At 40.9% G+C, this 27,664-nt stretch overlaps 2 protein-coding genes across 2 annotated transcripts in view; both read left to right on the plus strand.

Annotated features, from left to right (window-relative positions):
- ehd4 (EH-domain containing 4) overlaps positions 1-10,956 on the plus strand; it is a 46,723-nt gene extending 35,767 nt beyond the window's left edge. The window contains exons 7-8 of the mRNA XM_003451184.5: positions 1,106-1,270; positions 8,627-10,956. Of these exons, the coding sequence (XP_003451232.1) occupies positions 1,106-1,270; positions 8,627-9,184 (723 nt within the window). The 3' untranslated portion in view covers positions 9,185-10,956. The remainder of the gene's footprint in view (positions 1-1,105; positions 1,271-8,626) is intronic.
- Positions 10,957-14,618: 3,662 nt separating this feature from the next.
- sptbn5 (spectrin, beta, non-erythrocytic 5) overlaps positions 14,619-27,664 on the plus strand; it is a 117,958-nt gene continuing 104,912 nt past the window's right edge. The window contains exons 1-12 of the mRNA XM_013274982.3: positions 14,619-14,731; positions 17,619-17,733; positions 22,392-22,559; positions 22,846-22,962; positions 23,198-23,346; positions 23,500-23,728; positions 25,488-25,574; positions 25,686-25,793; positions 25,875-25,959; positions 26,038-26,171; positions 26,787-27,007; positions 27,142-27,280. Coding sequence (XP_013130436.1) covers positions 17,620-17,733; positions 22,392-22,559; positions 22,846-22,962; positions 23,198-23,346; positions 23,500-23,728; positions 25,488-25,574; positions 25,686-25,793; positions 25,875-25,959; positions 26,038-26,171; positions 26,787-27,007; positions 27,142-27,280 — 1,551 coding nt within the window. The 5' untranslated portion in view covers positions 14,619-14,731; position 17,619. The remainder of the gene's footprint in view (positions 14,732-17,618; positions 17,734-22,391; positions 22,560-22,845; positions 22,963-23,197; positions 23,347-23,499; positions 23,729-25,487; positions 25,575-25,685; positions 25,794-25,874; positions 25,960-26,037; positions 26,172-26,786; positions 27,008-27,141; positions 27,281-27,664) is intronic.

Here is a 27,664-nt window from a genome sequence, read left to right on the forward strand (position 1 = left end):
CTGGCACTTTGCCCTCAGAAATTCAATGAGCTCATTCCCTCCCTGTGTTACTCCTCCCTTCCTTCCACCATCATTATGCCTTTGCCTGTGTAACCGATGATCCTCCTGCACTCCTGCATTCCTCCCTCCTCCTCCTGTTTCTTCTCCTTCTTCTCCTATGCTAATCCATCAGTCACCATCAGTTCCCCTCTGACCCAGCATCTCATAGTTTCCTGTTTCTCTCTCATCTGGAGTCTAAACACCCAGACTTCAAGCTATATTTTTATTACAGTAAGAGGAAACAGCCTGAGATGTCTGAATTATGCATTTCATTCTACAATAAAATTATATTTAAAGATATTAACCCTTTCTGTGAAATATTCTTTTGTTTTTATGTTGACAAAATGTCGACTTTGTGGTTGTTCCATGTAAAGATTATTTGTGTCAAGAATTTTTTTTAATTTAAATATAAATTATTAAATTTCAATTTGTAAGATGTCATCTCACGAATTCCAAATGTTTGAATTTTCAAATCTCATTTTATGAACTAAAACACATGAGAGCATGAGCTTCCTTGCCCTCCATGGTAACCTGTAGCCCAGATAGTGGACTTCCTGTGTCGGTGGTGTGATTAAGGAAACTCTGTGTAAACAGTGCTGTTATTGAATGGAGCTCTGGCAGCGGGAGGGCTATGACCTTTTCCTTTTGAGGAACTATCAGGCTAGTGTCTTCTGTGCTGGGACAGTGTAACACAGAAGAGTTAAAGGGGATCAGTCATAAATAACTTCGGTTTTGTCTCAGTTAAGCGTTGCCATGTACTCAGACTTCTTCTCTTAGCTTGCTCACTTGTCCTGAATTTTGGCTTTTTTAAAGATTTAATGAGATGAATGAACTTTTGTGATCAGTTTCAATCAGCTTTCTGATGCAACACTTTTAGTTTTAGTCCTCTTCTTTCAATGCAGTCTCAAATGTCTCAAAGGAAAAACGCTGCCATTAACAGGTTTAAAAGAAACTTGGGACACATGTGAATGTGTACTCATGCTCACGTTTTAAGGCACAGAATTTAGATCTGTGTCCCCTCCATGGCATTTTAAAATGCTTATCTCCATTGCTTTCCTGCTTGCAGGTGCATGCCTACATTATCAGCTACCTGAAGAAAGAGATGCCATCTCTGTTTGGGCGGGAAAAGAAGAAAGACGAACTGATCCAGAGACTGCCGGAGATCTACACCGTCCTACAGAGAGAGCACCACATCAGCCCTGGAGACTTCCCCAATGTCACTAAGATGCAGGTTCGTAAAAGCAAACACAGTTGTCAGCAGTTCCCATAGACCTCTGTGCAACTGGACAGGAGTCATCCCCTGCTGGTTATTAAAAAGAATGGCTTGGCTTTACTGTTTAGCCTCAGAAGCTATGCTCCTGTATAACTGCTAGTGGTGCAACGGATCACGGTTGATCCGTAATCCGAACCGATCCCACTCCACGGTTCGGGACGCACGTGATCCGGAGATTCGAAAAAGAAGGAAAAAAAGTATGTGTATGGTGCGCATGGTCAGTCTGTCAAGCGATAGTTATGGCCAGCGCTAGCGGTCCAAGGGGAGGAGCAGAGGAGTTTGTGGCATTTAAGCAGCCCTTTGCTCCCCAATCCGATCGGGCTAAAGCTATTACAAATATATAGCAGCTGGATAGCGTAGTGGTTAAACTACACGCCTTCTTTGGAGCAGAAGATCGCAAGTTCGATTCCTGCCTGGGGCGTCTGTATCCAGTAAGGGTCCTAAGGCTAGACCCCCTATGCTAAGCGAGCCTACCGCAGACATGAGCGAGACAGATAAATATGAAGGCATGCCGGCTCGGACGTCGCCCGGATCAACAAGGTCCGCGTCAGGTGTTGAGGAACCAGGGCACCCTGATGACAAGTGGGCTACTGGAACAAGAAGGCATCGGTGGGCAAGAGACGAAAACAGGGCGTTGTTGGAATGCTATTACGCTAGTAACCCTGGCGGAAGGGGTTACATGAATAGGATGAGGGACCTATGGATTCTTCGATACCCAACATCCACAATGACGGCGAAACAACTAGTAGCTCAGTGTTCCAACATTCGAAAGAAGGAACTGCTCTCACAGCTAGAGATTGACGAGGTACAACATAAATGCTACGGCAAGGAGGAGTCAGGACGCCAGGTCAGGGGGGAGATATCATCACCCCCACCCGAGATTGGGTACATAGCCCCAAGTGCGATAAGAGAAGGATCGTTGAGTGCCAGAGGAACTGACCTGAAAGATAGGATCATGGCCAAGCTTGAAACCTGGATCCCCCGTAGCCGGTTACCAAGATTACGTGAAGTACCCTCAGAAGGTCTGCTAGATGATGTTAACGCAGCACTACGGATGATACCTACAACCACGATTACCGACACTAACAAGCTGATCTACACTACGGCAGCAGTGATCAGTGAGATGCTTGGCTACTTTGATCTTGATCTTGTAAGATCAAAGTAGCACGGAGGGAGGTTAGCCAACTAACGGAGTTGCAGAAAGGTGCGACAAAGAAGGTGCATAAGAAATACAGCAAGCTGCCCATACCTGAGGCCTTGGAAACTGCCAAGCAAAGACTCACAGCCTTGGCCACCCGCTTGAGGAGGTACACCAGAGAGAGAGAGAGAAGGCAGGAGAATAAACCAGCTGTTCTTCACAGAACCAGCAAAGGTGTACTCTCAGTGGCAAGGGAACAATAAGAGAACAGCACCACCAAGGCTGGAATACTGGAAGAGCATATGGGAGAAGGACGCAACCCATAACGGCAATGCTCAGTGGCTAGTGGATCTGAGGGCAGACCATAGCGACCTCCCTGAACAGGGTCCAGTAACCATCACAGTGGCAGATATCCAAGAAAGGGTCTCCAGTATGAAGAATTGGACAGCACCAGGGCCCGACATGGTTCACGCCTACTGGCTGAAGAAGCTGACTGCACTCCACGAGCGTCTGGCAGCACAAATGAACCAGCTGCTAGTTAACGAGAGACACCCGGAATGGCTAAACGAAGGTCGGACGGTCCTGATCCCCAAGGACCCCAAGAAGGGACCGGTCCCATCCAACTACCGACCAATAACCTGCCTCAATACTACATGGAAGCTCCTGTCAGGCATCATATCGGCTAAGATGAACAGGCACATGGGTCAATACATGAGCGGGGCACAGAAAGGGATTGGCAAGAATACCAGAGGCGCAAAACACCAGCTACTGGTAGACAGAACGGTCAGCCGAGACTGCAAGACCAGACTGACCAACCTGTGCACTGCCTGGATTGATTACAAGATGACTCAATGCCCCACAGCTGGATACTGGAATGCCTAGAATTGTACAAGATCAACAGGACGCTAAGAGCCTTCATCGGGAACTCTGCTCTGTCCCCACTGCTGTTCTGCATAGGCCTGAACCCCCTCAGTGAGATCATTAACAAGACTGGCTACGGATACCGACTACGAAACAGAGTGGTTGTCAGCCACCTCCTGTACATGGATGACATCAAGCTGTATGCCAAGAGTGAACGAGACATCGATTCACTGATACACACTACCAGGCTATACAGCAATGACATTGGGATGTCATTCGGGCTGGAGAAGTGTAGTCGGATGGTAACAAAAAGAGGGAAGGTAGTCAGAACTGAGGGGATTGAACTACCAGAAGGCAACATTGCAGACATAGAGGACAGTTACAAGTACCTGGGGATCCCGCAAGCGAATGGGAACCATGAAGAGGGCAACCACCAAGTACCTGCAGAGGGTCAGGCAAGTCCTGAGGAGTCAGCTGAACGGTAAGAACAAGATCCGGGCCATCAACACCTACGCCCTGCCCGTGATCAGGTACCCTGCTGGGGTAATAGGCTGGCCAAAGGAGGAGATAGAAGCCACTGACATAAAGACAAGAAAGCTCCTTACCATGCATGGAGGGTTTCACCCCAAGTCCAGCACCCTGAGGCTGTATGCTAAGCGGAAGGAAGGGGGCCGGGGACCGGTGAGTGTCAGCACCACAGTCCAGGATGAGACAAGAAACATCCACGAATACATCACGAAGATGGCCCCAACTGACAGCGTGCTCAGTGAATACCTCAGGCAGCAGAAACCCAAGAAAGAGGAGGAAGGCGAGGAACCATCATGGAAGGACAGGCCCCTGCACGGTATGTACCACCGGCAGATAGAGGAGGTGGCTGATATCCAGAAATCCTACCAGTGGCTGGACAAAGCTGGACTGAAAGACAGCACAGAGGCACTAATCATGGCAGCACAAGAACAAGCTCTGAGTACAAGATCCATAGAGGCTGGGGTCTATCACACCAGGCAAGACCCCAGGTGCAGGCTGTGTAAAGATGCCCCAGAGACAATCCAGCACATAACAGCAGGGTGCAAGATGCTAGCAGGCAAGGCATACATGGAGCGCCATAACCAAGTGGCCGGCATAGTGTACAGGAACATCTGTGCCGAGTATAACCTGGAAGTCCCGAGGTCAAAATGGGAGATGCCCCCAAGGGTGGTGGAGAATGACCGAGCTAAGATCCTGTGGGACTTCCAGATGCAGACGGACAAAATGGTGGTGGCTAACCAACCGGACATAGTGGTGGTAGACAAACAGAAGAAGACGGCTGTAGTGATCGATGTAGCGGTTCCGAATGACAGCAATATCAGGAAGAAGGAACACAAGAAGCTGGAGAAATACCAAGGGCTCAGAGAAGAGCTCGAGAGGATGTGGAGGGTGAAGGTGACGGTGGTCCCCGTGGTAATCGGAGCACTAGGTGCGGTGACTCCCAAGCTAGGCGAGTGGCTCCAGCAGATCCCGGGAACAACATCGGAGATCTCTGTCCAGAAGAGCGCAGTCCTCGGAACAGCTAAGATACTGCGCAGGACCCTCAAGCTCCCAGGCCTCTGGTAGAGGACCCGAGCTTGAAGGATAAACCGCCCGCAGGGGTGTGCTGGGTGTTTTTTTTTTTTATATATATATATATATATATATATATATATATATATATAAATATGTATATATATATATATAATGAATCTTGAGTAGAATGTTTTTAATAGGCAAAAAATAGTTAAATAAGTTAATAAGTAAATGTTAAAATTTTGTCTTTTTTTCTTTTTTTGCTGATACGAAAATTGATCCGATCCGTGACTTAAAACCGTGATCCGATCCGAACCGAACCGTGAGATTTTTGATCCGTTGCACCACTAATAACTGCTATAGATGACTTCACACGGACACACACCTTCGCGCGCACACACACACACACACACACACATTTTGGACCTGGATATCCTGAGAATATTTTTACTCAATCCAGATAAAGTCTGTTAATCACTTTTAACACAACAAAAAGAGATAATGTAACAACTGTAACTGCCAATTTTAGAACAGATTTTTGTATCACAGTCATATCACAGTAACAGTTGTCTTTATTTCCTTGAAACAGAAGCTGCTCATACTGTACAGGAAATGATTTGATTCCCTGTTGAATTTGACATTTTGCTCACTTCCAACGAAATGAGCAGTCTTCTAATTTTTATGGCAGTTTCATTTTAAAGGAGAGAGACAGAATAGAGACAGAATATCTAGAAAAGAAAAACACATAACTTAAAAGTCAAGTATTTGATTCCAAAGCAAAACGTGACTCCTCATACTTCTTTGTAAGTGAACAAATTTAAAAATTCAGTAGGGGATCAAATAATTATTCTTCCCTGACTCTAGAAAATTGTGTTTTAATTTGACAAATAGGAAGCAACACATAGGAATAGCAGTGCTATACTTCTTGCCCCACTCGAGTTTGGAAATGCACTCTTGGACACTGGCTGATAGACCTGGAGCACTGGGTTTAATGTAATCGCTGTCCCTGTTTATGCAAATATAGGAAAATCATTGTTCAGTAAAAGAAAACCTGGATTTAAATGATAAACAAGTGATTATAGCATTGCATCATGTCATCATCCGGAACAATGTGTGACCTGAAGAAGAAGAACTTACAACTGTTTTCCTGACGTCAGGGAAGGTTTTAGCTGCTGGGACAGAATGAGCTGAACTGCAGCTGCTCTGCTGGGCCGATAGAGAGATGCTGCACAGCAAGTGTGTGTGTGTGTGTTTCCCTCAGCTAAACTTTGTTTTTATTGGGTTTATTCGCAGGGAAAATGTTTGAGATTTTTCACTTCCCTGGTGAGATGTCCTGAAAAAGAGCCTGTAGTTATTTTACAAATGGCTTTCTTTAAGCAACGACACCGGTGATTAAAATGAAGGCATATTATGGTACTAGTAATTAGAATTCTAGAAAAATGCCCTATTATGTTAAGTGAAACTTTTACATGTCATTCAGAAATGTGTAAAATTCATAGATTTTTGTCTGAAAAATTGCTAAAACACACTTACCTCTCTGAATATCCAACCAATATGCCATCATGCTGTCACCATGTTAGTAAGTCCTGTTTAGGCCTTTTTATTTGGCTGTGGTTATTTTGCTTCTGAATAAAATACATATCATTAGTGAGGCTTGGATCTCATTAAAATGTAGAAGGACTGTGCATGGCTGTGGCTCAGGGGGTAGAGCAGGCCCTCTACTAATCAGAAGGTTGGCTGTTTGATCCTGGCCAAAGTTGCTGTGAGTGCTCAAGAGTAGTGTAGAAAAGCATTAAATAAGAATCAGTCCATTACTCATATGGTAGTTACTTACCAACCATGAATGAAGCACCACCCTGTAACTAGGAGATCAGATGACCCCTGCTGGCCAGTAAAACAAATTCAGGTTTAAGGTTCATCTACTTTACTTCACTGTGAGAATCTCTGACCATTTTTATGTATAGTCAACAACAGGTGTAATGCTCAAAACAAAAGGAATCCCAGTGTTTTGGGTGTTGATTTGAAATAAACTGCATTGATGACAGCAAACTCACTAAGTCAAGGAATCAGCACACAAAGCAAGAAAGGTAAACAACATCTAAACCTCAGTTTGTCCTGACCTCAGTCTTACAGTTTTTCTCAATTGCTTAAACATGAGTCAGATGTGGTGAACTGTTACTGCAAAACTATACACACAAATTCCTACATTTGTCAGTGCTGACACCATGTGGTCACTTAGAAAGCACTATAGCAGTCAATAATGTTAACTCACATCAGCACGGCTTTAGCTCAATTAGCACACATTTAACGAAGTGGAAACACTAGGAGTCAAACTGTATCACACACCAATCATAAACTTTGATGGATAGACAAAAGGGCCAAAGTCAGCTCATTCAGGTTTGAAACAATGGATCCAAAGACATGCAAAGGTAGAGGTTGAGGAGGAGGAGGAGAAGGAGATCTAGGACACCGGCGAGGAGGAGGTCGAGGTGAAGGAACATAATTGGCTATCGGGCTATTGTAAATGTCCCTGGTCAGCATGGAGGAAATGTCACTCTGTGCGCAGCCATCAGCCAACAAGGGTTACTCCACCGCCATGCCTTCTAGGACCCTATAACACTATATCTCCTTGCTTTTCTTGATGGTCTGAGACAACATATGTTCCAGCTGGACTACAGGGAACCAGCACAGCCAGAGCAGCTTCACTATGTTGTTGTTTGGGATAACAACAGCTTCCATTGCGCTGCTATGGTTCATGACTGGTTTACCAATAACCCAAGGTTGTCTAACATCTTTCTGCCTGCATACTCTCCCTTTCTAAACCTGATAGAGGAGTTATTTTTGGCGTGGCGGTGGAAGGTGTACGACAGAGAACCTTATGTCTGTGTGCACCTCCTCCAGGTCCTGGAAAACACCTGCCTAGACATATCAGTAGATGCATGTGAGGGGTGAGTCAGGCATGCAAGGATCAGGATTTTACCCCCACTTCCTGGCCAGGGCCAATATAGCCTGTGATGTGGATGAGATTGGACTAATGTTTTTGGTATGTGTTGTACTGTATGGTACATAAATAAAAATGTGGTACTGTATATACATTGGTTGCGTCTTTTGTGTTCATCATGTGAAAAGGTTTTTGAGGAGAAGAACCACAAGCAAGATAACTGGACAGTTTTGGGAATATTTACATTTGCACCAATGTGTAAGACTATGTTGTTGTGTGTGTGTGTTTGAGGCCCTGTGTGTGCTGTCTGTGGGCAAAGTTTGGTTTTTCAGCAAGAGTGAATGGTTTTGAGTGTAAAGTTTCATTTTGACCTGACAATACGTTGTTTGGGAAATTGGGAGAGATATTATGGATTTGTGTTTACTGTTTTGGGAATATGAGGCATAGTTTCAAGAAATGTGTTTAAGCAATCGAGAAAAACTGTAATAAATGGCAGACTGGCGGGGGATGGGGTCACATGCAAATATCAGTTTGCAACAATAAAAGTAAAATCATTTGCTGTAATCTTGTGTTGAGGTTTTTGGCAAAAAAGAAAATGTGCATAGTAAAGCCTTGTTGAAAAGAGTCCAGCTTGCATTCCTTTTGAAAGCTGCAAGCTGGAGCAGAAATAGCAAGCCACCATGTTAAGATAATGTGTTCAAGTACCTCATCCAAAAATATACCACAATTTTAAAGGCTTCATTGTTTATATCTGTCATCTTTGTAGTTGTTTCTCTGAGTGTGAGGTGTAAAAGGAGTTAGCAGACATTAACCTGTGTCTCTTCTCCTCCAGGACATGCTGCAGCACTATGACTTCAGTAAGTTCCCATCTCTGAAGGTGAAGCTGATTGAGAAGGTGGATAAGATGTTAGCCTCAAAGATTGCTGTTCTTATGGCGATGATCCGGGAGGAGGAGGCCAAGCAGCCTCCTGCCATGGTGTCAGGTGGTGCCTTTGAGGGCTCCCAGGATGGGCCCTTTGGTCAGGGCTATGGTGAGGGGATCAGTGCTGGGGCCGACGCTGAAGACTGGATTGTCAGCCGGGACAAACACCGTTACGATGAGATCTTCTACACTCTGATGCCTGTCAACGGCAAGATAACCGGCGTCAATGCCAAGAAAGAGATGATGAACTCTCGGCTGCCCAACACTGTGCTGGGGAAGATCTGGAAGCTGGCCGACTGTGACCAGGATGGCATGCTGGACGATGAGGAGTTTGCCCTCGCTCAGCATCTCATCAAGATCAAACTGGAGGGCTACGAGCTGCCCACTGAGCTCCCCAACCACCTGGTGCCCCCGTCCCACCGCAAAAACCCTACTGCAGATGCCTTGTACAATCATATTGAGGACTAGAGTGCTCACAGGGCACCAGGCAAGCTGCTGAAGAGAGACTGAGCAGAGAAGAGGTGTAAAAATGTAAAGAACCATCACAGGTGAACATGTCTGCTGCTGCTCGTTGAACAAACAGGAGAACAAATGGGCCTCTAATACTACAGAAGGTCAAAGGGTAAAGTTTTGTTGGATACATTCACTAAGACAATGCATTAGAGCCTAATAATGGTTGACATTTTCAGGCAGCAGTCAAACAAAGCATTTTTATTTTGGTAAGATTTTACATAACGAGCATTTCAGCTGATTTAAAAGCATTAAAGAAGAAAAGTGACAAAGTTCTTATAATAATAGTTCTTATAATATAGCCACATTTGCCTAATTCTGGTTTCACCATTCACTTTCATTTCTGAAGGAGGGCAAGTTCATATTCATATATTCATGTTTAACCTTGAAAACCGACTATCAGAAGGTAACAGTTTGTGCTAGGGTGCAGTTTGTTAATTTTACTGCCACATATTTCAAAGGACATCGCTTGCACAAAACTTTAGATGCAGGTTTAAATATTGCTGGTGTTTAAAGTGCCCATAATATCCTTTCTGGATTTTTCCCGATCCTTCAAGCTGTTCCGCTTTTATCCTAAAAGGTCTTCACAGTTATACAACAATGCCAGTTATTCCTTCACAGAAAAACACTGCTAAACTGACTGAAACACCTGGCAGTCCAGGCTGTAACAAATCTGCATTCTGGTAAAAACATTTGTAGCACTGTGGGAATTTCGTCTTTAAAAGCTTTTAGATAAAAGTACCAAAGATGTGTTTTCATGATGACAGTATGCAAAAAAAAAAAAAAAGTTAATGAAAAATAATTAATAAAATATAACATTTTAAACAATCACAATGGCTTCAGCAGCATCACAACAAACTAAAGCTGGGGAGTAAAAGCTGACATAGTATGTATTGTAATCAGAAGCTGTAATATAGCTTTATTCCCACTCCATGTAGGCCTCACAGTGAGGTCAGAGGTCATAATCTGCAGCTCAGTGATAATTTGCTCACAGGGATAAGCAGTGTCAGTATGTGCTCAATTGATTCTGTTTCCTGACATTGTGAAATGAAAAGCACAGGAGGAGAGCCATGACTACAGCGTCTGGTCTTAACATCACCATTATAAGAAAAAATTTAAACAGGAAACAGAGTTTGCAGGAAATAGGTTCATTGTCTTGTTATTTCTTCCTTCTTTTTTTAATGTCAAATTTCAAATGAGATTACATCAGAACAAAGTAAGATGTCACAACACATCTTTGTATCCCATCTGAGACATAAAACACTCAACAACAAAACCCAAACCTAAAAACCCAGCAACAAAATTAGCAGTAACTTCCAGCTATTGGTTTGAAAAACATCAAGCTAAAATTACAGAGGATTTTTAACATATAAGATAAATGGGAGAAGGTAACTCATGCGATTTTTATGGTTAAATAAATGTCTGAAATTGTATTTTCATATATATATATATATATATACATATATATATATATATATATATATATATATATGTATATGAATTATACCTTTAAAACCACAGCAGATGTGAAGGGAAGACGTTCCATATCAGTGCCTTTTTATTTCAAAGGGTTTTGGTTTGTCAGAAAAGATTTTTATTTGACATTGTCACCATGTTGCTGTTTTTAAGTTGTGTTTAAAGGCCTCTGTTCCAATGACAGGACTGTGGTTATCCTTGAGGATTTTCCAGGAGGTTTGCCACACATCAGTGCCTTTAACATGCAATTGTCAGTGCATTTAATTTCCAAGCCTGTCTACAATAAATTACATTCATATGTTACTAATACTGTTTTTAATTAAGTTGTGATGCATCCACGGTCCAAGTTGTGATGCATCCACGGGCAGCACGGTGGCACGGTGGTTAGCACTGTTGCCGCACAGCAAGAAGGTCCTGAGTTCAATTCCACCATCAGGCCAGGGTCTTTCTGTGTGGAGTTTGCATGTTCTCCCCGTGTTTGCGTGGGTTCCCTCCGGGTACTCCGGCTTCCTCCCACCGTCCAAAGACATGCAGCTTGTGGGGATAGGTTAATTGGATAATCGAAATTGTCACTAGGTGTGACTGTGCGAGTGAATGTGAGTGTGAATGGTTGTCTGTCCCTGTGTGTTGGCCCTGCGACAGACTGGCGACCTGTCCAGGGTGTACCCCGCCTCTCGCCCTATGACAGCTGGGATAGGCTCCAGCGCCCCCCGTGACCCTGAAAAGGACAAGTGGAAGCGAATGGATGGATGGATGCATCCATCCATACATCCATTTTCATCTGCTTATCTAATTCAGGGTTATCATGTAATGTAAGTTAAGTCTAAGGTTCAGTGCTCTTAAAAATCTGAGGATCACCTGATAACATGTTTGTTAATAGCTGGAGGAGGTTGGGGTGGAAGGAGTTGTCACAATAGGCAAAAAAGTTCTTTAGTTAAAGTTTGAGGAAGATGACGGTTTCCTTAGATGTGACTTAAACTACTGTGGAGATTTTCTGTAGTTTTTAAAAAATGTAGACATCAGATTTCTTTCCCAAAACTGAACCATGTTATTTCAGTAATGATAAGAGTAAATAATTAAAAAAATGTAGATATTTTTCTAAAAAGTCAAACCTTAATGCCCTTAATTCCATCTCTCCACCAAGTTTCATGAAGTTTAACTTGTTTTTTTTCTGCAAACCTTCTTTTGTTCAGATGAACAAACAGCAACAGGTTCCACCTACTTAGTGAGGGTAATAATAATGCCTGCATAGCACAGCATTTGTCTTTTCTGTCTGCTATTGGGACAAAGACTGGTTGAATTGCTAGATTAATAAGTGCCATGTACTGTTTTTGCTCAGCAACCACACAAAGGCTTTCAATCTTCAAAGAAAAAGGGCACATCTGCAGTCACTGGTTTTCTCTGTCCCCGTCTATAAAAGTGAAACATGTATGAAACGGGATGGAACAGGAGAATCATGTTATTTTCTTATGTTTTCTGTATGATTTTATCCGTCCAGCTGTATGTAGTGAAGAGGTCAAGCTAACTTTCATTTACCTGTATGTAAAAGGGTTTTTTTTTCTTTTTGAGCTGGATGTATTTTGTAATAATGTTGTTCCAGTGTTGTTCTAATGCATTTCCACCTTTCATCCTGTTAGTAGAGCTGGAAATGAATAAAATTAATAAAGTTTATTGAGTACATGTACTCAAGGTTCCAGTGTTTTGTTTTTTGGGACTTTATTATAACCACATTTCTCAGACAGTTATTTTTTCTGTTTGGAGTTTGTTTGTCTTCATAATGCCTAAGACAAAAGACATTAGCAGTGATCTTAGGGAAGCAATTATTCCCGTCCAACAGTCTGGGAATGTCCTCTTCCAAATAATTTGAAGTTCATTCTTCTACAGTGAAAAATTTAGGACTCATTTAGCATCTTAAATGTTAAAGGTCATAACAATGTAATTATAAGACTCAACAAGTATGGCTTGCTTGGAATAGTTGCCAGTGGAAAACCTCTTCTTGCTAAACAGAACATGGCACTAAGGCTAAGGTTTCCAAAGTTGCATCTTGAACAAACCACAAGTCCACTAAGAGAAAGGAATCAAGCTTATGCCCATACCACCCTTAGCACACCAGCTGTCAGAAGGTAAACTGAGTCAAGTCTGGTTAATACTGGGATGGAGGACTACCTGGGAATACCAAGTGCTATACTGTTTGCTTAGGATTTAGAGTGCACTACAGTACAGAAAAAGGACTCTTATGATCTCTTGCAGTGGACGTCCCTTTGTGCTTGTCCTGCTAGATGTTAGTGCAGCATATAATACTGTTGACTAAAATAGTACAGAGATTAGAACACACCTTTGGGATATCATATCTATCTGATCGATTTCATTTAGTGCATATAAATGGAAAGGCTTCACGCATAAAAGTTAGTCACAGAGTTCAACAGGGTTCTGTGCTGGGACCAATTCGGAATAGATAGAAAACACTGTCATTCCTATGCTTTCTTCAAATCAACTGTTAAACTGCAGACATATTTGAAAGACTTGAAAGCCTGGATGACTTCTAATTTCCCACTTCTAAATTCAGACATAGTTCATTGCACTGCATTACCTTGTAACACTGTGATTCATTTTGACCAGTATATGTCCTTCAATACACACATTAAACAAATATGTCTAGGACTACTTTCTTGCATTTGCACAAATAAAACTAAAATGATAGAAACATCCTGTCTCAGAGTGGTGCTGAAAAGTCCTCAGTTAATGCAGAATGCTGTAGCAGAAGTACTAAATGGGACTGGACAGAGAAACCAGATTTTTCCCATATTGGCTTCTCTTCACTGGATCCCTATTAAATTCATACATACAACAAATGCAAGAGGTTTCATCCAGTTAGAAGGGTTTTTTTTCACACTGTCACCAAGTGCTTTCTCATAGGGACTGAGGAATTCCCATAAGCTACCTTATGAATAGCATAGGAGAGACCACAGTCACTGCTTTCCTAGTGGGAATGTGCAGTTATGAAACTGTTTGAAACTTTGGGGCTGTATTTAAAGACACACCCTATGCTTAAATTACTTGGTCTTGCTACTGGAAAGGACCTTTAGGAAGAAGTTCAAACCCTCTCCAGTTAAAAATGGTAATTATTACATAATGTCCTGTTTCTTTGCAGAGCTGCAGTAAGGTGGTTTTGGCAGGATGAGGGACGGTTATGCATTATTAATTATAATCCAGGAAACACGCACTCTTCAGTTTACTTTTACTGGATCTTGAACCGTTTCCTCTCTTATCTTTTCCTCTCCAGGTTTTATTTAGTTTTATACAAGACCAAAAGGTTTCAGATTAGGACTCAGTGTGCATTTTGTTAATTTGGATCTTAATCCTGGTTCTTCTTCAGGACACTTGCATTTTGGTGCATCATTTATTCACATTGTAGCTTTTATACATGAATATATGGTGGAACGATTTAGAAAGAAAGATAATGCATTAGAACCATGTCTGTGCGCTTGTGTGTTTGTGTTGCTGTCACGTTGAACTTTGACTCTTTTGCTGTCAGGTGAGTGGATCTGCTCAAGCCGTAAATCCAATGGCTTCAAAGTTCACACACACGCACACACACGCACACACACACACACACACACACACACACACACACACACACACACACACTCTTCAACCTCTTCAAAAAACACAAGACATTATATTGGCTTTTATTCAGTTCTTGCAGAATTACCATAACCACACCAATAACCTCTTACCTAACCTTAAATCAAGTATTCACCCTAAATTTTATTAATTTACTTTGAATCTCTGCAAATTAGCTGTGTAAACACATTTATGTCCCCACAACATGGGCAATACTTGTACACACACATCACATGAATTCACACACCTCTTTTATGGCAACAATAAAATCTGATCAACAGGGTGTCACTCTTCACTGGATCAGAAGGGGATTATTTCTTCTGAAACGGATGTGTTTTTCTCTGAGATTCCAAAGTTGAAAACAAAATAAATCATAAAGAGCTTTGGGCTGCACAGGACTGAAAGGTAAGAGCATGTTTCCTCTGTCTGTGTGTTTGCGTGCTGTATATAGCTTCTCTTCCTGTTCCTGTAGTTTGGTTCTTTCTAAGTTCTTCTGCAGGTTATCTTAGTACCAGGATACTTTAAAGTGACCACATTGCTGTACAAAAGTGTTTCCTGTTTATGTGGACATTTTTAGGCTTCGTGGGCCATATTTGTATTGCTCATTTTACATTGTATTGCTAAATTGGAAAGCAGAGATAAAGAAGGACATTTTGACAGCAGTATGGATTTTAGACTGATCTTTATCTTAAGACTGAGGTTAGCTTAGCTTGGCACAAACACCAAAGTTTAAATATCCTGTTTAAAATTTTTAGTACATCCATCTGGTTGCTATACATTTAGCAAAATTAAAATTTTACTTTTAACATGATGCATTGCAATAAATTGTGTTTTGTAATATAACTTAGCAGCATGGTACAGTTTCTCTGTAGTCTGTAGAGTTCAGTTTCTTCTCACAATAATTATGTTGAATTTTTTTTCATATCACTTGTAACTGTATAAGAAAGGCATTTTGTTTAAAAAAATTTTTAAACAAGAGAATAAGTGAAGGATAATAGGACAACAAATGAGGTTATCTGCCTTTCTATCTGTGCCTGAATGTCTTGGCATCACTCCACAAAATCAATGATCAACTTAGATGTGACAATTATAAAAAAAGAAGTGTGCATACACACACATTAATGGCACAAAGCAATGAGTGAGTGAGTTAGGTTATTAAAGCTTAGGAATTTTTACAGCTACATTACATTTAGGTGTAATTGCTGCTGTCAGCATGGAAGAAAATAAAATGTGTCCAATTTAACTGTTGACTCAGACAAGTGAACTGAGAACTCAGTGTAATTTGCCTAGTCAGCTGATTAATCCTTTCAAAGGGCAAATGATGAGTGAGGCTTAAATACTTAAAGGATCATTCTGCTTTATTTCAGTCTGGTTTATTGCCCCTATTCTGTTTCTCCTCTTGCTCTAAGGCTTTTTTTTTTTTTTTTTTTTTTTTTTTTTTTTGTCTGTCCCATTTGGTTCTTAAGCCGTCAGAATTGTTGTCTGAAGACCAACAAGGATACCAAATGGATTTATTTTGCCAAATGGACCATCATGGCATTGCCGTATTGGTCCATTTGATCAAACTTTGTTGTTATTATTTATTTTATTTTCAGTTGTTACAGATGGGACAGACATGACTGGGGGATAGGAAAGGGAGAAAGAAAGAGAGGAAGGAAAAGAAAAACAGAAGGGAAAAGGGACAGTGAGAAAGGGCACTTACAAAGACAAAGAGAAAGAAAAAAAAAAAATCTCCTGGATCACCTGTTGAGAGAAAAAGAAGAGAAGACAAGCAAAAAAAACCAAACAAAAACAAAGCAACATACTAAACACAACACCATCACGTTAATCTAGCTGAGTGTGAACAGCAGTAAATACTAAATATTGAAAGTTGTTGTGCAGCACGCAGGACAGACAGCGCACAATGTGCTTTGAAGTAGCAGCTAAGAAAGGTGTAGTTTATGTCTACGAACAGTGAACACCCGTGTGCACACCTGTGTGGATCAACGCGCTTGTATACAAAAGGTTTTCCCATGTAACGGTCTGCTAGAGGGTGTGGAGGGCCATAGCCCCGTCCCCCAGGGTATGAAGCAGGCATGGAGGAGATCCAGGCTCCAGACATCCAGAGGACCCAGAGTGCGAGAGCCCAAGGAGTACCACCGGAGGGGCATCCGTGCCACCTTCCTGGGAAGGGCTGAGGAGATCCCCAGACGAGGGGGTCACCCAGTAGCCACGGAGCAGAAGCCAGAGGGGGCTGCACCGGCGTGCCCGCCGGCTCTGCCGGCAGCCAGCTGTGCCAGAGTGAACCGAGTTGCAGGCCCCGAGGCCGGAGGCCCGAGGGCCCCCTTTGCCCCGGAAGAGGCCTGACCGAGCGACAGGCATCGGGCCCCGCCAAGTAGCCACCGGGAGTGAGCCGGTGCATACCTGAGCGCCCAGCCCCGGACACCAAGAACCACCAATGCACCAACCCCTGAGGGCATCAGTTACCAGCAGGGAGTGTGGTGAGGGGAGATAGGCCTCCACACTTGGAGGGCCTGGGAGTACCCAGGGAGGTGGAGTCTAAGACCCGACCTGACATATAGACACAGACAAACAGGCACACACAGACATAAACATGCTTTCCCACCCTCATGCACACATATACAAACACTCAGCACTCACCCAACGTAGGGATAGACATACATAGACATGTACACACAATCATACTCCCCAAACATACTCTATACCCCGGGTCCAGGTACCCTCGCCCCCAGAGGGGGAAACGGCACCCAGACCCAAGAGATGTGACCCTTTCCCCCGGGGTGGAGGCAAGCAGACCGCCCCTAAGGGCGCCTCTAAGGCTTTTTTTAAACTTAGGCCATGCAATCACTTTGCATCCGTCTCTGTTATTTGACTATCATGCATTTTATGCTTATTTTAAGTATTGCTTAAAAATCAGTGACTTCGACAAGTCAATCGCAATGTGTCAAAGAACCAGTGTATTGCGACAGAGGCTCTAATAACCAAGAGCCACAAGAACACAAGGATGCATAAACAGAACTAAGACAACAGTAACAACTCATGTCTTTCAGTTTGGATGTTTTTGCCTTTAACCTGCAGATTGAAATGTTAAAGGCAATAACTGACACTCCTATGTGCCAGAAATGTTTCTGTCTGATATTATGCTGTCTGATGTGTCACTGTTGTCTAGATCTCTCATGAAAACATGTTTTTTACTTGTTTAAAGCTGTATAAAGTTAAAGCAAGAAGAGGTCAAGATCTGAAAACTGTGTGTGTCTGTGACTTTTAATGTTTTTCATGTTCAACCCATCAGGATGGAGACAGAGGAGGATGGGGCTGGGCGAGTCCGACAGCTGCAGGAGCAGCGGATGGTAGTTCAAAAGAAAACGTTCACCAAGTGGATGAACAGCGTCTTCTACAAGAATGGGGTGAGATGGGAAGAAGAAATAATTCTAAGAAATAATTACGCATTGCATATGTAAGTTAAATGAATTTATTTAACTTGCATACATGTTCCTAGCACATTTGACTAAAGGTTGTGGCATATAGTCGTAACTGTGTGAGACATAATCAGGATGTTTGTATTATGCGGATGTGACAGTTACAAAGCGATGGTTCCAGTAACTATTATCTCTTAGTTCTTTTAAATGTAGACAACCAAGTTTTCAAGCCAACATTAAATGATACAATACGATGAATCAAAAGGCTTTTTGAAATCATTTCAAAAAGCGGAAATCAATTTCATATTCTATCTTGTATAAGTCATTGCTGAACCAATAGTAACAAAGCAAACAAATAACAAATAACAAACAACAACAAAAACAAAAGAGTAAATGCCATGAGATAAGGATATCAAGAAACAAATACATTCAGCCAGTTAATTGAAATGTAATTGAAAAACAAACAGCAGCAACCTCAACTGTTTTATCCATGAAAAGTTAAAACTGTCAAGCAGAGATTAATGGGAAATTATTTTTCTCATCAAAGTCAAATACGAGTTCCCAGACATTCCAGAACCTATGAGAAGAGTCCTGGAGAGAATAATAATAATAAAAATAATAGTAATAATACATTTTATTTGAGGGTGCCTTTCTGAAATCCAAGGTCACCTTAAAGATCTTAATAAAACAGTAGATTAAAATACATTAAAATAAATTAAGTTACAAAAAAACAACAAAAAACTAACAAACAAATAAACAAGATTTGACAATAAGTAAGATCTGTATTAAAGGGAGTAAGCCAGTTTAAACAAGTAGGTTTTGATCTGTGACTTAAATAAGGGAAGGGAATCTATATTTCTTAAGACCGAAAGAAGTGAGTTCCAGTGCCGAGGAGCAGAGCCTCTGTTCCCCATAGTGATAAGACGAGCAGGAGGAACAACAAGATGAGTGCCAGATAAAGATCTGAGAGAGCGGGAAACAGTGGTGATATGAAGCAGATCACTGAGATTAGGAGTGGCAAGGTTATGGTTGCACCTGAGAAAGAGTCTTATCTTTTTCACCTTAAGGAAATAAAGTGTCTTTAATCCAGGTGCTGGAGATTTCTGTTTTATTACAATTAGCCTCTTAATATGAAGGGTCATAAAAGCTAAGGACCTTTGATTATTGTTTTGTGTGTGTTCACACGCTAACTACACTTTATTACTATATTAGATTTGACTTACAATCTCAACAGCATTTGTGCATTTTATCCTTACATGCTTATACTTTCTTCTTAGCCACTGCGAGATTATCATATATTTTTGAGGCCTCTATGTTAGCACACTAGCTGTCATGTTGTAGCTGTCATCTTAGAGCAAAGTGCTAAGTTGGAAGCTAACAAATGCTAGTTAGCTTGCTAATCAAGCTTACTAGTATTTATTAGCTTGCTAACCAAGGTAACAAATGCTAGGTAGCTTGGTTAGCAGGCTCAATCCTTAAACCAAAAAAGAGGAAAACACAGACAGAGATGGCTGCTATTTAGTGGTAAGTAAAATAATAAAAAATCATAGAATTTCAGCCACAGAAAGTGAAGCAGAAAATTCTTCGGCAGGTTGTTCAATACAGCAAGAAGTCAATTGATAGATAACTGCATTAAAAAGGCACCAAAACCAAAAACAGTGGTCCAGTTCAGTAACTTTAAATAGCGAAGGTAAGGAGATGACGATGGGCTCCTGACAATCAAAAAGGTTGACCTTTAAGCCTTAACATTATCCAATAACTGAGTTATATATGTAAAAAAAATATTGCACCTACTGTGCAGTGATTATAAAAAAGGAAACTATCAAAGGAAGCCAAAAACTTTTTGTACCAGGTTGTAAACATGCCTGTTCAGTTTGCCATTTTGACATGGGATTCCATGTTGAGTTCCCATTTTATCTTCCTCTAGTACACTAGTCTTTTTCATTTCCTTATATTCTACATCTTTCTACAATTTTGTCTAGCACACTAAACATGAACACTGCTGCTAGAGCTTTAACTTGTGTGAGTATTTATTGATTTATTTATATTCTTTTGGTGAAGCAGGTTGCTATTTCCAGGGAAAAAGGAATGTTCTGAGGTGTTTAAGTTTTTCCGATTACTGTAGCTGATGTCTATGGAATTGCTTTTATCTTTCTGTCAGCTGGTATTACTGTTCCCTCTGATAACCAGCTATTAACCAGCTCGCAGACTATAATACACATTAATAAACAGTTATGATAAATGCCATTTTCATCCTCCGCCTGCTAAAATTAATCTCCACATGCTCTTAAAAGAAGCCAGCTGGCTCCTACAGTTCTTGTATGAGTTCATGTTGCTCCCTGATATTTCCGACATTCCTTTTTTTACTTTCCTGGATGCCAGCTGCTGGCTGAACACTGAGTCCTGCTACTGATCTTCAGAATTCTCCTTGGATTTGTGCAGATTGAAGGGTAAAATGGCGCTGGCAAAGGTCGGCAGCCTTAACCCAATTTCCTTCGGGGTCAACCTTCAGGATCAGTAAAGTTTTATTGAATTGAATTGAATTGAAGGTTAGCAGCAACAAGAGAAAACTGCTGAAGTGTTGGGATTTTACTGGGAGTCCTTGATTCGGTCTACTCTGTGCTATTCATTTAAAAAAATTCCATTCAGTTTTACTGGAAACCATCATGAGGGGTGCTACTGGTTTTCTTGGTTTTATGTCAATGAAACTGAAATTCTTTTCATTTTAAACTGTTGGTGGGAAAGGCAGTACACTTAAGATTTCAGCTATGTACCATGAAATATAAAAAACCAGCAGTAAACACTCTCCAAAGCCTACAAATTAAATGCTCATTGGGGCTGAGCTTAACTAAGTGGAGTCGCGAATTAGATGGCATCTTTCAATGGTCTTTACATGTGAGAGAGGTTCTGACAAAGAACTTGTGAATAATTTGTATCTGTTCTTAGAATAAATACTCTACTGGGCCCAGATATCAATGCCAGTACTTTGTATTGAGCTTCCTCTTAGCTTTAAGATGTTTGGTGAACCATGATGCCCAGAAAACCAGGAAGTCCTGAGGTTAAGTGGATAGACATGTTATGTAACAACCTGCAAAGGAAAGCAGTACTTTACTTGCAGGATGATTTAAGTGAACATTGGCATCAACATGGCACTCTCTGCCAGTCTAACATTTGCTTTTAAAGATATATATGAGCGTTTTTTCATGTCTTTATTGCTGTCCTGCACTGAGTGTGTCATTTCCTAAATTACAACAGTACAAAGTTCACGTTCACATTTCATTGTTTTTATTTCTACTCCACTACATTTGCAAAGTCAAATATTGCGCTTTTTATTCTATTATTTGGCAGCTGTAAATACCAACATCTATTGTGATGGGGTTATACTAGCTTTGACACCAAGAGGTTCCTGTTGTATATATAAATTTAATAAAATAATAAAAACAATTAGGACATGCATGTAAAGTGTGGTGCTATTGATGCTAATTGAGATGCCCTTTGCACATTACTCATGGGTAGGACCTCACCCATCTTCACATTTGAGATACATTCATTGCCAAGTATTCACATTACACCTTGTGTGATAGCAATTTATTTATGGACAGAATCCAAAGACAGATAGGTGGGCCAGTCCATATAAAATCATTCACAGTGATAAAATTACACTCACAGTCAGCACTTTTTAAAAACAAATGATAACGTTTGAAGCCATGCAAGATTTTACCATCACACTATTAACGTTTTCTAAATTATAGGCCCTCAAATTACTGTCATGGCTGTTAGTAGTAGAGCCAAAAATCTTTTCATATCCTGTAAAGACATTAAAAACATTAAAAAAAGACCATCTGCAGTCCCAACATTTTGACTTGAAGATTCTTTTTATTAAAAAAAATCTTTTTAATTATTCTGCCCCCCAAATTTTACAGATATTGAGTGATCGATAATGACAAGAGTTAATCACTACAGTCCTGTGCAAAATATTCAACAATACAGCAGGGTGATAACATATGATACTGTATATAGCAGTTTAATACACAATTCTTATTCTTTAATACACTGTTTTTCATCATTTGAGTATATTTCCTTACCTGTGTTACGCAGTAGAAAGTGCATTTGGTATTAGTACTTTTACTTTAGTGAAGGACCCGCTTCACTGATTTTTTTCCAAACTTGTTACAATGTTACAAAAAAAAATCCAAAGAAAGAGTTACGGTATAAGGTGATTCACAGCAGGTACACAGAAGACACATAATAGGAATGTGTAGAGGGAATTCCAGGAGTTGGTCATGCATAGAGAAATAAAACTAAATGAGAGGTTACAACATACACAGGAAATGCAGTATCATCAAATACTTAAATGTTTAAGTGAAGAGGAAGGATTGAAAAGTAACTGATCTTAAACTGAATTCTCAAACCATTTGAGAGTAAATCACACCACCTGTAGGCATTTGTTTGGTCTAGTAAGTAGATAAAAGAATGGCACCAACACACACATGGCAAGCTGAGAGACTAAGGTAACCAAATAACTGAGAGGGTATTTCTGATTTGCAAGCTTGAACAAGGTGAACATCAAAAGTCTGTGGTCCAGTAACAGGGGAGCTTCTATGACAGGTTTGGCTTGTAACTGAAACTGTCCGGATCTCCTGCAGGAGAAATTGGAGCTGACTGATGTCTATACTGAACTTAAGACCGGAATAGTTCTGATCCGTCTGCTGGAGCTCATCGCCAACGTGAAGTTGCCATCGCGGAGCCGAGGCAAGCTGAGAGTCCACTTTCTGGAGAACAACAGTATTGCCATCAATTTCCTCAAAACCAAAGTAACCTACTTTTTCCTGAAGTGTTTTGAAAGTGATCCACCAAATTTACATATATACAAAATTAGGCTTTTACACACAAACCTCAGTGTACAAGTGTATATGGTTATAGTATTATTCCACATGAGGAGAATGGTCTTTTCTCAGTAATTTTTAATCTTGATTAAATGTCAGATTATCCTAAATGTCAAGGTAATGACTTTCAGTTCTTACTGGCAGCTGTTAAATTTTCAACTTCACAGCAGTCTCATGAACAACAGGTTCACACTGCTCTACGCTCTACCGTTAGATTCGGGTGGATCTAATTGGTCCAGAAAATGTGGTGGATGGAGATCGCACACTGATCCTGGGCCTGCTGTGGATCATCATCCTCAGGTTTCAGATTGGACATATTAACCTGGAAGAGGTATGGAATCAAAACTACAGCAGAATCAGTGATCTCCTGTAATCTAAACAATTTATTCATGAATTTAACATATTTAACATTTTCCCTCTTTTTTGGGTAGTTTCCTTTTCCCTTTCCTTTCCCTTGCTCCTCCACATTTTTACTTTTGTCTTTCCATCTTTTTGTCTTTTAAAATTTTTCCACTTTTGCCTCGTTCTCGTTTCATCTCACCCACTTCCCTCCTCCTCATTCTCAGGGGAACAGCGTAGCTCATCGCTCAGCCAAGGAGGCTCTGCTGATCTGGTGTCAGAGGAAAACATCAGGCTACAACAGTGTTAACGTGCAGGACTTTTCCTCCAGCTGGAGGGATGGACTTGCCTTCAATGCTCTTATCCACGCCCACCGGTAGCATTCTTGTGCACACGCATTTTTGTTGTATTTGTGAGGTCCCTTATAAAATGTTTCCACTTTCCTAAAATATCCTCAAAAGTCAAAAACTCAAACGGAAACTCAAACCGTTTCTCACAGAGTAAACAAACATGTGTCTGTCCATCCCAGACCTGACCTTTTTGACTACCACCATTTCCATGGCGATAACCCCCAGCATAACCTGGAGCACGCGTTCACTCTGGCAGAGCGGGAGTTCGGTATCATGCAGCTTCTGGAGGTGGATGACATCATGGTCGCTCATCCTGATGAAAAGTCCATCATGACCTACGTGTCTCTGTACTACCACTACTTTTCCAGGATGAAGCAGGGGCAGACCATCCAGAAGAGACTTGCCAAGGTTGGATTCAGCACAAACATAAACACAGCAACATTGCATACAACAGAAAAAAAGATCAGTCAGATAAATAAATAATATGACCATAATAGCATGATACATAATATTAATTGAAGCCTAAGTGATTCTAAATTTGTGCATAGATGAGTGCATATAAATATATATGAGACATACAGACATGCAAATATTATAGATATTAAAGGTGACATATTTCTAATATATGGCAGAATTGTTTGTGTTTAGCTATTATCTTAAATGTGCAGTAAAAATAAAAAAGAGAAGCAATGGGGCAGAGAAAGAGTCTGTATCTCAGTCTGTCATCTGCCATCTTTTCAGACTCAGTCGGCTATTGTAACTCGATGCTGATTAGCAAAAACTGAGGCTGGTTACAATACAACTGACATAATTTTATGGAAAATCTAATCTAAATGGTTTCTGAACCAATTACAGTCAATTTATTTGTCCCTAAATTCAAATTGTGGGTCCTTTTTTTCTTTAAATAATGTGTTGCTTGACATAATGTGTGTCATACCGTTCATAGTGTGGACTGCTCTGCCCCATGTAGGCTGCTTTTGGTATTGCAACCTGCTCTAAATGGTGTAGATTACTGCTACACTGACAAGCTGCTGCTCACACAAAACACAAAACACAGCTGATGGGATTTTTATTTTGGTAGATAAGAAGGTATTAGTAGCTCAAAGTAGAACCTTTCATAAAGGAGGGGCTGCGGATGTTAAGAATCACATCAGATCACATATCTCCAGAAGTTGATTCTGTTCATCTGGACGTAGCATTTTCAGTCGGACAAACATTTCTTCAGTCTCCTGAAGAAGTCAGTTGGATGAGTGACGAAACGTTTCTCCCACTGAAAACGCTACGTCCAGATGAACAGAATCAACTTTTGGAGATTTACTTACCTGGATGATTGAGCATACATCAAGACATCAGATCACATACAATGAGATGCTACCGGAGGCAGCAGCAGGAACTCATTCAGAGAACCAAACACCTTTAACACACTGAAGCTACAAGCCTTTATCTGCCTTACATGCGTTTCTTCTGCTGTATATGATAATAACCAAGTTAAACTGAGTTAAACTGTTTTGTGGCTGGGTGTTGTCAGATGTTTTTTACGGTTTGCATTTTGTTTATTTGGACTGAGGGTTATGGTTGCAGGAGGGAAAGTTCTGTGACTGAGCACTGATGCTGCTGTATTGCTTTTCATTCTTAAATAACCACATTAGTTCATGGGAGGTGAAACTAATGTGTTTAATTTCTCATCTTAAGTCGCGTACACAATAGAAGTGATAACTACAGCTTTGAAAATTATGTTAGAAGCCACTATTAGCATTTTTGCATTGATAGGTAGGCAACTATAAATCAAAAATTAAGCAAGCCAATCATGTGATGTAATATAACAGCCATGCGCTTTAAAATCAACATTGGCTCACATAGCTCACATAGCACATTGGCTCACATAGCTTGTGATAGTGATAGTGCTCATGTGCAGCATTTTCGGACCAGCATTTTCAGAATGCCAGGAAGCGACTGACAACAGCCTTTTCCAATAAGGTTGAACAGTTTCAGATGGACACTTTTTTACCCCAGTGGGGTTGAGGGGACATGAAGAGGGGCAGGTGCAGGACGCGGAATTACAGTTTGCAGAATTAGAGTCTTTGATTTGCCAGTCCAGATTCCATTTTAACATATCAAACCAAAACATCCAGAACACAAAAGTAGGACTTAATTCTTTTCTCCACAGATTGTTGGGATGCTCATGGAGCTAGATGGCATGAAGATCCAGTATGAAAGAATGGTCTCAGATCTGCTTCGCTGGATCAAAACTAAGGTAACAGGTCAATCCAGTTCTATATATATTACAGAAAAACACTGGAATATAAGACAAAAAACAATTAATGAATTAAATTTGGTGATTATTGTTTGACTTTATTGACTGAAGATGGTGCAGCTGAATGACAGAAGATTCCCAAACTCTTTGAGGGAGATGCAGAAACTGATGAGTGCTTTTAAGACCTACAGAACTGTGGAGAAACCTCCCAAATACCAGGTCAGATGACCCTCACTATACCATTTTAAATTCAGCGTCCTCCTTTGTTCATTTCCGTAAAGTTAAGTTTTGTTTTTCCAGGAGCGTGGGGCAATTGAGGCCCACTTGTTCAGTCTGAGGACTCAACTGGCAGCCAACAACCAATGGGCTTATAATCCTCCAGAGGGTACAGAACACTAACAGTCAATTATAATATAAGGGCTGCTATGACAAAGATCGCTCATGCTGTTGTGTGTTTGTAAAGGTAAAACTCTGAATGACATAGAGAAGAGATGGGCTATGCTGGAGAGGGCAGAACATGAACGAGAGCGAGCCCTACAAGAAACGCTGCTACGCCTGGAAAGCCTGGAGCAACTTGCACAGAAGTTTGCTAGGAAGGTAATGCCATTCTACTCATACGAATGTCTTTGTTACAAGTCTCCCAGTTTTGATCATATTGTGGATCATAATGTTATGGAGTTGCCTGACATATTCCTGAGTAAATTATAAATACAACTTCGTGATTACAAATCACTGTGTTGTGCGTAGAAATAAATTTCAGTGTGTTTTGGCAATGTTAACCTTAAAATGGATGCGACCTTTTGACCACTCTTGTTCCACTGGACATATATGCAAGATCCTGTTATTTGTTATTAACAACCCCACAGAAAAGTAGATACACACAACAACAACACAACAAAAAAGTATAATTTTGATTTCATTTTAAACTTTTTTCTTTATTAAAATAGGTATATCAGTTTGGAATATGTTCAGAATGGAATGCCCTTTACATAAAGCTGGGAAATGGGGACATACGTGTTGCTGTGATTTTGTGAATTTGTTCGTGTAAAGTTAACTTAAAATGGAAACCGCTTTTTAGCATCAGAAAGCTTAATCTATACAGACAGACAGCATTCAAAACCCTGGATTTGATATTCAACTTTTTGCCTGTTTTTATGGCTCTTATCAAAATCCCTCAATAGACTGCAAAATCTTTCCTTTTTGTCTTCTCAGGCGGCTCTGAGGGAAGGCTATCTTGAGGACACACTGCGTCTGATCCGGAGGCAGGACAGCCGAGGTCTCTCCACACTGGAGGAGGCTCAGGCAGCTGGCCGACGTCTGGAGGCCTTGGCTACCGATGCACTGGCCCGGGAGCCACGCTTCATGGCCCTCAGCGACATGGCAAAGTCCATTGAGAAAGGAAACTACCACAGCAAGGAGCAGGTCATTAGGAGGTGGGAGGATGAGAACAATGATTCGGTGTAATCTCAAATCTTTCTCTTTTTGAAGGGATAAGAACTGAGAAGTGACATTAAGAAACAAACTTATCAATCATTGTACTCTACATAATAATATATTTGTTTTTAAGGGAGGAGAACATTAGCCATCGATGGAAGGACCTGCTGCAGCAGCTCCAAGAACAGAGGATGCTTTTGGGAAATGTAGTTGAAACTCTGAGCATCCTGCGGGACATTGAGCTTGTCTCCCAGGAACTTAAAGAACTACAAGTGAGCTTATTAGTGTGAATGCTTGAAAAGAATTCACAGTATTGTTCTTCTATTCTTTATTGTGTGGATGCCCTCAAAGGCATCCACACTATTGAGTTCCTGTTTCTCTTTATTCTTTAAACTTTATTCTTCAAGTTGCTTCCGTACGTTTTTTGGACTTTAACTACTCCCTCAGTTTTCAGCCGATTTTCTCCGTTCAAACTCTAAACTGTTCTGCTCTTTCTGCTAATGGGTGCTATGACTTTTGGTGTTTATTACTATTATACTTTTTAAAATATTACACTTTTTTCCTTTTTTTTTGTCCCATTGAAATGAATGGAAAACTTCCGCAATTCTGCTAAAACTTGCTTGTTTTTCAAACTTAACTACTTCCTCATACTTTTA

This window comes from Oreochromis niloticus, linkage group LG19 (genome assembly GCF_001858045.2).
Source record: "Oreochromis niloticus isolate F11D_XX linkage group LG19, O_niloticus_UMD_NMBU, whole genome shotgun sequence".
NCBI lineage: Eukaryota > Metazoa > Chordata > Actinopteri > Cichliformes > Cichlidae > Oreochromis > Oreochromis niloticus.